The 14,783-nt window shown below is 33.2% G+C and overlaps 1 protein-coding gene across 1 annotated transcript in view; it reads left to right on the top strand.

Moving 5' to 3' along the window:
- LOC136042298 (uncharacterized) overlaps positions 1 to 14,783 on the top strand; it is an 86,722-nt gene that overhangs the window by 21,160 nt on the left and 50,779 nt on the right. The window contains exons 7-8 of the mRNA XM_065727246.1: positions 9,183 to 9,358; positions 11,772 to 11,915. Coding sequence (XP_065583318.1) covers positions 9,183 to 9,358; positions 11,772 to 11,915 — 320 coding nt within the window. The remainder of the gene's footprint in view (positions 1 to 9,182; positions 9,359 to 11,771; positions 11,916 to 14,783) is intronic.

Genomic DNA, 14,783 nt, shown 5'->3' with positions numbered 1-14,783 from the left:
AAAGGAGTGGGGGAGGAAGCCTAGTTGCCCTCCGATTTTTTAACTTAAAAAGGAAACTATAACTTTTTTTTTGCGATTGTTTTTGTTAGTAAAAGATATACGTAACTTATAAATTAGGTTACGTATCGAACTTTTGTATTCTCATGTTTTTATTACAAATATGAGGGTGTTCACCCCCTCGTCAGTACCTCACTCTTTACACTAAAGCTTAAATTTTGTCCCAATTCATTAAGAATGACCCCTGAATCACAAAAGCCGTTGAATAAATAGTTGAAATTACTATAAATACTTTAGCGTAAAGAGCGAAGTATTAGGAGGAGGTGAGTCCCTCATATGGGTAATAATTTCTGTCCGTTTTAAGTTTTAATGCTGCTCCTTACTTCCAGTTGAAAAACTTTTTCATATTTATTTTTTCATTGTTTTTTTTTTAAATAATGCTAGAAAGTCCTGCGCTCCCTTCATGGAAAATTTCTTCCCCATGACAAATTCCTCGATGGAAAGTTCCCCGAACGTATCCCCCAACATATTTCCCTCTTCTCAACCCCTCCCCCCAAAACAAAAAATCCCCCTGAAAAATCCCTGTGTACACTTCCCAATAACCATTACTATAGGTAAGCACTGGTCAAAGTTTGTAACTTGTAGCCCCTCCCACGGGGACTGTGGGGGAGTAAGTGGTCCCCAAAGACATAGTTATAAGCTTTATCGACTACGCTGAATAAAATAGCTATCTCAGAATTTTGATCCGTTGACTTTGGGAAAATAATTAGCGTTGGAGGGGGCCTAGGTGCCCTCCAATTTTTTGGTCACTTAAAAAGGGCACTAGAACTTTTCATTTACGTTAGAATGAGCCCTCTCGCAACATTCTAGGGCCACTGGATCGATACGATCACCCCTGAGGAAAAAAACAACAAAAACAACAAACAAAAAAATAAACACGCATCCGTGATCTGCCTTCTGGCAAAAAATACAAAATTCCACATTTTGTAGATAGGAGCTTGAAACTTCTACAATAGGGTTCTCTGATACGCTGAATCTGATGGTGTGATTTTCGTTAAGATTCTATGACTTTTAGTGGGCGCTTCTCCATATTTTCTAAAATAAGGTAAATTTTCTCAGGCTCGTAAATTTTGATGGGTCAGACTTGATGAAACTTTTATATTTAAAATCAGCATGAAAATTCGATTCTTTTGATGTAGCTATTGGTATCAAAATTCTATTTTTTTTTTTTTAGTTTTGGTTACTATTGAGCCTGATCGCTCCTTACTACAGTTCGTTACCACGAACTGTTTGATACTAGGGATTGTTAATACCCTCAGAGTACCAAGATTTTAGTAAATTTGTTTTAATTTGTTGTGAGCCATGTTGCTATAAGTATATATAAATATATACATATATATATACATATACATATACATATAATATATTTATAATATATATATATATATATATATATATATATATATATATATATATATATATATATATATTATATATATATATATATATATATATATATATATATATATATATATACATATATATATACATATATATATATACATATATATATACATATATATATATATATATATATATATATATATATATATATATATATATATATATATATATATATATATATATATATATATATATATATATATATATATCAAACTCAAAGCTAGTTTATTCTAAATGAGGCAATTTATAGCGAATTGGTTCACAGTATAAACTGTTTTCCTGCTTGATGCTAAATTGCTTAAAAACTGATTCAATCTACATAAAAACTCCTTGAATTTCTATGACAGAATGTTTAGGATTATAAACCACGTCCTCTATTCGTATAATAGTTAAAGAGAGATTTTATAGTGGACTTTGAAAACTTTTTGCTCGAGGGAGAAATTATGGTTTAATCGTTAAGTTTACTTCTAAGAAGCTGGCTAACAGTTTTCTCTTTTAATTTTATTTGCTCTTTTAAATTACGTAATTTTAAGATTGCGTCTTGGAAAATAATTGATTTTTGATCATCTGGAATTTAAGAATCTTGAACAAATAAACTCAAGTAATTTTCAAATCTCTGCTTTGGGAAAAGAGGTCAAAAGAGGTCTTTTGAAGAGTCAAAAGTAATAAATTTATTAGCTTGTGATATACTACGAGAAACCGACGATATTTCCTATTAAACTTGCCATAATTGGCAATAATGTTGCAAATAATCCCCTGCTACTTTGAATAATCTTTGTGCGTTTCTCTTTCTGGAATTGCATTTTACCCAAAAGTAATATCCCCTCAATCTATTTAACAGTGCCCATATTCCACCATTCCTACAAAGCCCACATCCCAACATTCCAACGGTGCCCATATCCCACCATTCCGACGGCAAGCACCACGTGCTAACGTTCTGTAGCGGTATAGTTCTCCTGTAGGTTACGTAATAGGCTTTGTTTATTTATGTAAATCTATGTAGGTGGTTGTTACATAATAGGGATTTGTTTACTTATGCAAATGATTTCTTGGGTTGTTACGTATAAGGTTTTGATAGAGTGCGCTAGTCAAGATGCAAACGTTCTATCACAGTTTCTTTGATTGATTAGAAACCCACAAGGGCCAGGAGAAAACCTTCAGGGCCTACTAGCGGAGAACTTTCGAGACGCTGGACACTACCGAACAATTCCGACGGCCCCTAACAGCCAATTCAACCGGGCCCTAGTAACCTTTGCCACTGGAGAGGGGGTCCTAGCAGTCAATTCAAATGGGAGCCCTAGCAACCAAATCCAACGGGAACCCTAGCAACCAATTCGAACGGGGCTCTAGTAGTCAATTTTAACAGTGGTCCTAGCAACCAATCTCAACGGGTGCCCACTATTCAAGTGAAGGAGATACGTAATAGGGAATGTTTACTCATGTTGAGGGTGACGCGATCTTACGTGACTGAGTAGATTTATTGGGAATGACATAATTTTGCATGAGCTGTTTCTTCAGGGCCTTATGGGGAATACCCGCTTGTAACTGAGTGTGGCACAAACGTGTGTGTTGGATAGCAGCACACACGTCGATTTCACGTAAAGGCAGTGCATACGTGGGTGTTACTTAATGACGGCGCACACTTTGGATGGTACGTAATGGTGCTGTACACATTGGATGTTACGTAATGAATGCACACCTTGGATGTTACATAATACTTTAAGAGATTTTCTTCAGGATTTTTTTTAAGCCATTTTTTTAGATTTCATTTTTTTCAAGATCTTTTCCCCAGGGAACCTTTATAATCCAAAGATTTTTATCTGCATTAGGATTCGAAAGAGAGTTTCCTCAACCAAATGGAGCACTAAACAACAGGACCAAGACAGGCTTTATGAGATTATATTCGGGGAATACTTGCTCATGGGAATGTTTTGAAAAAATCAAGGGATTGCGTGTTTCCTATGTCTGCAATAATTGAAATGCCAGGGAGAAAATCTATTATTAGAAATTAACTACATTCGATATGTAACCGCTAGTTACAGTTTTATTAATTTTCTAACCTGACCTGGACAGCTTAAATTAGCTATAGAGTCAGTGTGATGTTGCATAGTATGGGCTTTACATATTTCATTGTCCAAATGATTACGTATTAAAGATTCATCCAGCAAGAAGAAATCTGAAAGACACAAACATTTCATTTTACAATTAGGTTTTATTAATAAGAAAATATTATAAAGTCATGATATCAACGGAAAAACAAAATGTGAAAAACTAATTCCAGGTTAAGGTGGGTTGTTATTAAAGGTAAGTTTATGCCATATTAATATATATTTCTGAGAGGTTTTAATGAAAATGTCTCATTTTTTTAGCCCAGGCAATGCGTATTCACCCTACCGTGACAATATGTGGTGGGCCCAATTTTTGCAAGTAATACCAGGAAAAGAGGGGGAGGAGGGTTGCTATTAAAGGTAAATTTAAGTCATAGTATGCGAAATTTCTGAGAGGTCGTAATGGAAATATAATAAATTGCTTTATTAAGTGCACCTACCTGTTACATTGAATTGATTTAAATCTTCGTATTTGAAAAATCACATTTAGAATATGTAATAAGTATTATGGATTATGCAACAGAACCTTCATTACTTACAAAAGTAGTAATAATAGAAATATCAACTTCACAATACGTTTTCTAGCTAGTAAATGAAAAACACAAACAAAGAAAGAAGAGAAATTATTTTGAATTCGGTTATTTCTGAGAGGTTTTAATGAACATGCCATGTTTCTTTGAGCCAAGACTATGCATATTCACGCTACCGTGACAGTAGCCTATATGGCTATTGGGGGAGAGGTGTTATTACATGTAAACACAAGTCATATTAAGAGATATTTCTTAGAGGTATAAAAATACCTTGTTTCAATTGTGTTATTAAGTGCACCTGCTTGTTACATTGTGTTAATTTAAATCTTGGTATTGACAAAACACATTTCGTATGAGCCGTAAGTATTACGCTGTAGTCAGCAGAAGCCTCATTACTTACTCTACTGTAATAAGAAAAATGTCAACTGCACAACACGTTTTGTTGCTAATAAATGAATACGCAAAAGAAGAAAAAAGAGACTCTATTTTGCGTTCAGTTAATTCTGAGAGGTTCTTATGAAAATGCTTCTTTTCTTTCAGTCAAAACTGTACATTCCTAATAGCGCAAGTTTGAATAATGTTCTTCTTCACATTTTGCATAATCCTGTTAAAGATAAATTTAATCCACGTTAACGGATATTATAAATAGCTTTTAACGAAAATGCCCCATTTCTTCGAATGAGTGTTAGATGTTATTCCCCCTCCGTCAAAAAATATCATTTTAAAACCTTCTAGCTTAATTTAAAGCTGTAAGACATGCTAGTTCAAGGTATTTCACGCCATTTTGGCAAACAATGAATGACATACAGCACCTTCTGGCACCCTAATTATTATAGATGCATTTTTTCAGATATTTTAATGATGAAAATGTGCTTTAAATGCAATGGTTCGTGTTTTAGCAATCCAACCCCAGTCATGACAACTCCATGGCGATTGACGCCACCTTGGAAGACTACGGATGGCAGACAACACCCTCTGGTGCACATTATCACACCTATGGGTTACTCAAACATTTTCTTACAAAAATATCTGTTTACACAAGAATTGGTCATTTAAACTTAATGAAATACCCCTAATAGTATTTCTTCTGATGACTTTTGGCAATTGAGCCTGGCGGGGCACAGCGTACCAGCCCGATGACACCCTCTGGACCAAATTATCACAATTAAGGGTTTGACAACCTTTTCGGCATAAAAATAAATTTATAAACTAAAAATGTTATAATTATAACCTTAATTTAATTTATAAACCTTTTCACTGTTAGATTGGGATGTTTCATGGCCATTCCCGGTCTGTGACAACCAATAGACGACCTACGGTACTCTCTGGGAAGCATTATTAAACCATTGGTATTTTTCGGGCATTTTCATGAAAGAACATCCGTTGACACTGGAATTGATCGTTTAAGCTTAATGAAAAATCCCTAATAGGATTTCTTCTTATGACTCCTGGTAATTGAGGCCAGTCCGGGAAAATATGCCAGCCTGTTGATACCCTCTGGCGCACACTATCACACTTGAGGGCTCTTCCATCTCTTTCCCCACTAAAATAACTTTCTAAACTAAAAAATGACCATTTTTTATTTGAACAGCGGAAAATTTCCATTTTATTGCTAGATTAGGATTATCTGTGATAATTCCAATAATTTGAAACTCAATGGCTTACACACAGCACCCTCTTGCAAGATTTATTACAAATATAGCATTTTAGGTTACTTCCTGCAAAAATATCCTTTTAGACTAGAATCGATCGATTAAACTTAATGAAAACTCCCAATAGTGTTTCTTCTGATGACTCCTGACGATTCTCAGCCTGTGACACTCAATGGATGACACACGGCACCTTCTGCAAATATTATCACACGTTATGTTTGACATCAAAATATAATCTGTGACATCTGAAGAAAAACATGTCTTTTATGTCTTTTATGATATTGATTCAAAAGATCTGTTTTTTATGATTGTACTCTACATGCCAATTTTTCAATAAAAATATTTTATTTTATAACTTTCTTATTTTTCAATTATTTTTATGGTCCGCTAACAACTCCAACGTTTTGAATACAATGTTTATTCAAAAAGTCAGAGAGGCAAGAAAAGGAATTTTCATAGACATAGGTACTGCTACTGTGTTCATAGAGTCTGAGAGCCTGAGAAGGGTTAGCAGAGTCTTTTTTTACACAGGTAAGAGAAAGATGAGCTGAAATTTTTAGAGGATGTGAATTTTAGAGAATATTTAGAGATATTTTTTAGAGAATGATATAAGATTGCTCAAAACATAGGAAAACAGTCCTTACAGAATTTTTAGAGATGTTTTCTTGGATAATTGTTAGAGATGTTTTCTTACAAAATGATATAAACTAGTTAAAAAAATAAGAAAATCTTCCTTCTTAGAGAATTTTTTGAAATGTTTTCTTAGAGAATGATATAAACGCGTTCAAAACGTAGAAAAACAGTCCTTAGAGAATTTTTAGAGATGTTTTCTTAGAGAATGTTATAAACGTATGTAAAACATAGGAAAACAGCCCTTCATACAGAATTTGCAAAGATGTTTTCTTAAAGAATGATATAAACTAGTTCAAAACATAAACTATATCAAACAGATGGAAAATGTTTCTTCTTAGAGAATTTTTAAAAATGTTTTCTTTGAGAATGATAAAACTAGTTCAGAATATTGGAAAATAGTCAATCTTGGAGTATTTTTAGACATGTTTTCCTAGAGAATGATATAAACTTATTCAAAATATAGAAAACTAGTTGTTCTTAGAGCATTTTGTTAAAAACATAGGAATATAGTCCTTCTTACAGAATTGTTAGAGATGTTTTTTTAAATGATATAAATTGTTCGACACATAGGAAAATAGTCCTTCTCAGAGACTTAGTTTTCATAGAGAATGATATAAACTTTTTCCAAAATAGAAAAATTTTCTTACTTAGATAATCTTTAGAGATGTCATCCTAGAGAATGATATAAACTTGTTCAAAACATAGAAAATATTCCTTCTTAGAATTTTTTTTAGAATATGCCACTGTTGAAATTGGTTACTAGGGTCCCGGTAAAAATTGGTTGCTAGGGCCACACCTTTCTTTAATTCACGCTTCTTATTACTTATAATGAATCCTATATCTTTTTTTATCTGTTTTGTTTTTCCATTTGTTGAGATTGAACTACTTGTTTCTGTGGTATTATGACTGCAGAATGTTTGTTTTATTAATAAGACTTTGTATTTCATTCTATAGATTTCTTGTTTCAGGTTGAATCTTCAGTACGTAATCACTTATACAATTGAATGTCTAAAGCCAATGATAAGTAACATCTCACTGATTCAATACCTAATTTAACCTGTATGAGTCAGGTTAGAAAACTAATAACACTGTAACAAGCAGTTGCACAGTAAATGTAACCAATTTCCATTAATTGATTTTCTCTTCCGCAAATCAATTATTGGAGACATATTGAACTCTTAATCCATAGTTTCATCGAAAGTTTGCCATTCGAAAGTATTCCTCACCAAATAATATCAGAAAGGCTTCCTTGTTCCACCTGTCTAGCACTCCATTCCGTTGAGGGTAAGTTTCTTTCGATCTCTGAAGGGGACAAACATCTTTAGATTATAAAGGTTCACTGAGAAAAAAGGAATGAAAAACGAACTGAAATTAAATAAAATCTAGAACAAAAAAAGACTTGAAAGAAAAAACGTATTGAAAAAAGATCTTACGTACATCTTACGTACATTACGTAAATCCCATGTTTGCACCGTCATTGCTTAACATCCCACGTTTGCACCGGCATTACGTATCATCCCGTGTTTACACTGTTATTACATGGCATCCCATGTTTGCACCACCATTACGTAAGATCCCAAGTGTGTGCTGCCATTACGTAACTCCCCAAGTGTGCACCACTATTACGTAATACCCACGTAACATCGAAATGTTTCCATTAGAATGTATTCTCCACCACAAGGATTTCTTGGTCCTTCTGTATAGTGCTTCAGTCCATTGAGGGTAAATTTCTTTCGGTCCCCAAAGGGTACAAAAACTTTTTGATTATTAAGGTTCCCTGAGAAAAAAGAAAAGAAAAACACATTGAAAGAAAATGAAATGAATTTGGTAATAGGTAAATACATTGAAAATGTTTATATTCCTTATGCATACCTTCAACATTAGATACTATACATACTTTTAGCAACTTTACCAACATACCAACAAAATTTAACTACATATCAACATTACATTACATTATATTACAATACATACCTTCAGCATTATCTATTTTGACAGTAAAACTTATAAAAACTGGACTTTCTAATAAAGTAACTAAACCAGAATATGTCCAATAAAGAAAAAGGAATACAAATTTATAATTTACCCTTGAAAATTAAATTGAAAATGGAGGATATACAAAGAGATGAAAAGCCGTGCTAGTTCATAAAACAAGATTGGGGAGGGGTCATTACGATTGCTGAATACGGTCGTCTTTAGCCTTTAAAAGCAAAACTATTGTTATTCTTGAAAATTGTGGTCTTTAGTCCATTGGCAAGAGGAAACAACTTTTTGAAAAATCAAATAGCTCAAAAAATTATGCTCAAACCGAATCAAAATTGTTCTATGATTGCTGGAAACTTGTATCCGTGAGTCTTTGGACTAAGGCACAATTCTAATTGAAAACATAGAAAAACAGTTGAATCCCTCTAAAAGTGTTATCTTAAGAAAAACTCTAACCATAAGCTCAACCATAAGTTAAATAACAATGAACATAAATTGAAATTAATTGCATAGTAATTAAAATATCAAAGCCTCAAGATATTTTTCCATTATTTTATTCAGATATTACACCACTATCTCTTTAGTTCTGCTTTTGCTTCGAGCATTTTCTCTACTGAAGAAACAAAAAGTATTCTACATAGTTTTGATAAGGGCAGATTTTTTATTACTTAATTTTAATTCTGTTTAATTGATTGGATTTTTACTGTATTCCATTAAATGTTGGAGTAGTTAATTTATAAATCCCCATATCCTCTTCTCGATTGGCACCCTTTTGCCTTTAAGTTTTCCATATATAAATTTTTGTTCTATTCTAGAGGATGAACGACAGTTGCGACCGACTACCTCATCATTCAAATTAGAAAAAGACTGTGTTGCGGTATCACTGTTTGAAGCTGCATTGAAAAATAATTTTTTTGTGAAGAAATACCCCACCATCAAAGGAATGAACAAGAACATATTTTTCTTAAGTCATGATGTATTTGAAAAAGAGGTACGAACTGTATGAAGTGTCCTAAGAAAAGATTGTGTAAGAATGGAAATATAGTCCAAAACTCCCAAATTTATAATTTTATTGACACTTTTTTCCCCATAAGGAGAAAAAATACTAAATTTGCTCGCCATCTAGGTAAAATTATAAGCATTATTTGACGAACCAAACATCCCTTCTTCAAGAATAATGTTATGACTCAAACCTTTTTGCCTCCTCTTCTTGACACGTTTCGGTGTGCCTTGCTTCTTGTTCGTCCACAGATAGATACCAAATCAGCTTAATGTTTGGCAGTCTTTAATCTTTTATTCATAAAATAACCCCTAACCATGTTAAAACTCTTCTTCGGTAAAAATAAAAATCGAAAACTTTTCTCTTTCAAAAAAAGTAAAGACCTATATCAAATGGAAGACCGGAAAAATTTTAAGGTATTTTAAGAGGGAATTAAGGTAGTACTTCATATTTAAAACAAGCACAAATAATTGTCGATGAACAAGTGAATTTCAAAACGAACAGAAAGTGCAACTAATTGTCCAGTCAAACTAAAACTTACGATAATTTTAAAAATTAATAAGTTGAAACTTTCACGGAATGCTGGAAGGACTTTAGAACATAATCAAAAGACATTACTTAAATTTTGGCAGTCAAAAAGGCGTATCCCCTTTCTATCCCCCTTTGTATCGGTCATTTTGATGGACTTTGTCTGGACCTAGATTGTGCTGATGTTTTAAGCATCCTAGATCAAAGTGTAAGACTATTGAATATTGGAAGGTACAATATTGGATTTCTAATATTAGAATATTGGAAGCTGTAGTGATGATAGTGGTCAAATATGGCTCTGAAACATGGACGCTCCGAAAAGCGGATGAAGATTTACTGAATGTTTTCCAGAGAAATTGCCTACGGATTGTTCTGGTTATACGGCTGACTGACCATATTTCAAATAGAAGGCTATACAAAAAATATGGTTCCATCCCGCTCTCCTGGGCTATAATGAAACAAAGCCTGAGATGCCTTGGGCCTTTTTCGACCCAATGTTTTTCCTTTTTCGGCCAACCGTCTAGGGCTAAATAGAAAGCAGGTCGTCCTTGTTTGTGGTGGCAGGATGCCATAAAGAAAGATTTAAAGGAAATTGGAGCTTCCTGGGTGGGCGCAAAGAGATAGGCTATGAATAGATTGGAATGGAGAAGTGTTTGTATCTGTGTTGGCCTCAGGCGGCTTGGTGCTGGGGTGGGTCATTAGTACTAGTAGTAGTAAAACACATCATTTGCATCTAGGTTGTCAAACCAGTATATTTGCAACATATGTTGAATATTTAACGGTAATAATTTGAAACTTCAAGCAAATGTTTTACTAAATCACAACACTCATTTTTGATCGAAGTATATTAGAGGGCTTTTCGACATTATATTCTGAATGGCTTAAGCTGAAGCTTTGGGGGACTTTTTAACTAAGTTCAAGGACACTATGTGTAGGCACCCTATCAAAGTGCTTATAAGTAATATCTCAGTAATAGCAACGATCATAAAGTCGGATCTTTAATACTATTCAAATTTACATAATATTACTTCTTCTACTACTATTGCTAATACTGAGGGTATTAGTTAACTTTTCAGGGAATGGTGAGGGCTCTGTTAAAATGAATCAAAAAATACTATTTACATTTAGGTTATAAAAAGTTTGTATTTGCAATACCTCAGCAACAGCCTAAGATTCAATAGTATTTTCTAAGGACCAGAACATAATATGTACTTTATTGAAAATAAAATACATTTAAAATGTTTTCTTTTTTTAATTCTTCGAGATCCAACAACGTTAAAACTTTCAAAAATGGATATCATTATGCATTTGAAACTATCAATCCACACATGTTCGTTTTTTCAATAATCTTGGTTATGATGGTGATCTACCCAAAAATTATTTTTCAAAATTATGCAAAATATAAACACACAAAAAAAAGGATTGTTTTCAGTAAAATACAAATTATGTTCTGGTCTTTAGAAGATACGAGAAATTTAGCCTACTTCATTATGTTTCAGCTTGTTTTGAGTTTGACTCAGTTATTATTGTGATTTCTGTTTATTTTCTAGTTCACTTGTTTATTGATGGTGATGTGTGGTAGTTAAACACTTGAAAATTATTATGACATTATTTTGCTTATCTTTGGTTTAACATAGCTCTATATTTTTCTCTGAAAAACTTTATCGGTGAAAAAAGCTTTTTTTAATTGATAGTAAAATAGATTGAAATTTTGGAATCCATTTATTGTTCCTGAAAAGAAACTTAAAAATTATGCATTAAATTAAATAAAAGAAACGTTGTAAACTGACTTACCACAGAAACAGGTAAAAAATTAATATTATATTATAAATGTAATATCATAAAAAATAATAATAATGTCAATATTTAACTTTAGGACGAGGAGCAGAAGTCTATGTTCAATCACCACGAAGCCGAGATAGCTTTGAACTTAGCAAAGTATCTTACAAAGCAGTACTATTCACAGAATCAAATCACCGTTTTAGCTACGTGCTACAGGCAACAACTTTATTTGCGGAAGGTAATATATTTAAAACCGTGCTTTCTCTTACCCCCACGCTCTACCTTCTCTAAAACTTTCATTTTGTTTTTATTTAAATATAATTTTTTTTCAGACACTAATTGCATTTAGTACACTTAAATGATGCTTCCTCTTAGGTCCAAGTCTCACACATTTATCCAAATTCCTGTTCACTCCTTGACCTGCTTTCGTAAGTTTTTTTTTCTGTATTAACTTTATTTCGAATAAGAACAATATATTTCAAATTTAACTAAAATTTATAAATACTAATTGTCACTCATCACAGGAAACAGATAGTATTTTGTGTAAGTTCTTGTCATTTTTTACAACTTTCCTATTGTATTTTCAGATAAGACCAAGCTAGTGAATGCTTGCGATATATCTGTGCAAGCACGTATCCTTGGGCTCTTTAAGGGAAACTATTGTTATGTATATCCGCAGTAATATAGCTAATCCGGACACCAAATTCAAAAGAGAGCTACACATACCCCCAAAACTCAAACCATTTATTTTTGTATCCAAAGTTCAAGCCTAAATAGTCTAACATAAGAAACTCAATTTGTAAAATAAGAAATTCACTAAACTCTAATAAGGTACCTTTAACTAGTTACCACCCCACAATATGCTTCAATGTGCAGATCAACTTTAATTCTTGCTCATCCAACCAAACGCGGTTTTTTTAGAGTTTCTTAGACATCAATACTATAATTTGATAGCTCTGGGACTTCTGCTTTCGAGAAACTCAATTCTTTTTTACATCCTGAAATTAGAAAAACTGAACAATTACGGGTTCTTCTAGCTCTTGACCTTCAACATTCAGGTATCTCCTCTTTTGTCGTGAGATTGCACTTCAAGCTCTCTTCATTTTACAATTCAATAATTGAGACTTTATTTGTTGCGTTCTCGTCTGATATTTCAGCTTCGCGTTTTCAGGCTTTAAATTCTCTAAATTTAATAAACAAAATCTATTAAAGTTCAAGAAAGTTGAACGTGTTCCTAATACTTTAAGACTTTTAGATCGTACAATTCCACCAGTCAAAGGAAAAATCTGTCAATAAAAGCATCTTGTTTCACAAGGTGCGAAAATTTTCCTGATAATAGATCATTAGAATTCAAGAGGGATTCAAAGAAAGTGGAGAAATCATTAAAATATGAACTAAGGAGGTGTGAAGTGGAAATCATGGATAAATTTGCCAAGGATCAGGAGGATGCATCTAGATGGCATATTAGTAAAATATTGGACTGGTATGCTAATAATTGTAGAAAGAGTGGTCAACCTTGTCTTGCCTAACTTAAAAATAGGATCAGGGCTACAGTTAGTGATAATGAGAATTTTAAAGAGATGCGCAGAACATTTTGAGAATATCCCAAATCGGGATAGATCTCTAAGAAAAAATACTGAGCAAAATGAGGAAGTATTTAACTCCTTGGATGTGAAGTAAGATATATTTCATGAGGAAGAATTAATGACTAGAACAGTTAAAAAATAATAGGGCCCCAAGTTCCGATTCAAAATAAGCTACTGAAGATTATGATTATTATTTTGGAAAAGGGGGAAGCACCCAACAGAAAACCCTAGTTAAACCCCTATATAAGAAAGGTGATAAGAGTGAGTGTGGTAATCATAGTAGGATTAGCCTGGTCTGTGTAGGTAGCAAATTTTTTAGTATGATGTTACTTTTCAAACTTGGAGATGCTGTAGACAAAGTTTTAAGAAAAGAACAGTGTGGTCCTAGGAAGGGTAGAGGATGATGTGTCGACTAAATTTTAACTCTTAGTATAATAATTGGGAAGTGCCTGAATCATCAAACACCTTTAGCCTTCAGTTTTATTGATTATAATCAGGCGTTTAATTCTGTTGATAGAACAAAGTTGGTTAAGGTCTTGTATTTATATGTCATACCAGGTAAGTGCATGAAAGTGATTAGTGTTACGTATAAGATAAACACTACTGCAGTTAAGGTAGGAATTGAGGTTGATAGCTGGTTTTATATTAAATCAATAAACAAGTCGGTTTGTGCTCTATACCCATTTATATGGATCGTTTTGATGGACTTTGTCCTAAGGAGCGCAGTAAAGACTATGGGAGAACACAACCTTTCCTGAACTTGGATTAATCTATGATTTAGGCACCCTATGTGAACATATGCATAAAAAGAATAAAGTTTTAGAGGTTTTGCAAGTTAAAGGTACGATAATAGGTTTGAGAATTAATTTTCGGAAAACTATGTCACTAAGGCTAGGAATAAGTGAAGATGAAAAGGTGACGTTGGGTACCGAAAAGATCTATCAATTGGACAGTTTTACTTACCTGGGTAGCATTATTACTTAAGACGGTGGAAGCAGTAAAGATTCTAAAAGTAAAATAGCTAAGGCTCAGAGTGGTTTTCACAGTAAAAAAAAAAGTTTCGAAGAATGAGAAGATATGTCTGCAAACCAAGATTAGAAAATTCAAAGTTACAGTGATGACAGAGGTCAAAAAAGGTTCTGAAGCATAGGTGTTATTTTTCTATATGTTTTCCAGAGAAATTGCCCACAGATTGTTCTGGGACCTGAACGTACAGATTGTTCTGAACGTATTTCGAACAGTGGGTTGTACGAAAAGTTTGGTTCAATCCCTCTTTTTATGGCTATCATGAGAGAAATGTTGAGATGGCTAAGACACGCTTGGTGGATGGAAGAAGAATGCGTGTCAGAGATTGTTCTTTTCGGCCAACCATCTAGGAGTAAAAGGAAAGCAGGTCGTTTGCTGTTGGCAGGGGAGAATTTCATAAAGTATGATTTATTGAAAATGGTAGCTTTCTGGGAGGTTGTAAAAAGGGATGCTTTGTATATATTAGAATGAAGGAGGAGCGTGCGTAGCTATAC

The sequence above is a fragment of the Artemia franciscana genome, unplaced genomic scaffold (assembly GCF_032884065.1).
Source record: "Artemia franciscana unplaced genomic scaffold, ASM3288406v1 Scaffold_1033, whole genome shotgun sequence".
NCBI lineage: Eukaryota > Metazoa > Arthropoda > Branchiopoda > Anostraca > Artemiidae > Artemia > Artemia franciscana.
This window is presented reverse-complemented; position numbering and strand designations above follow the sequence as displayed.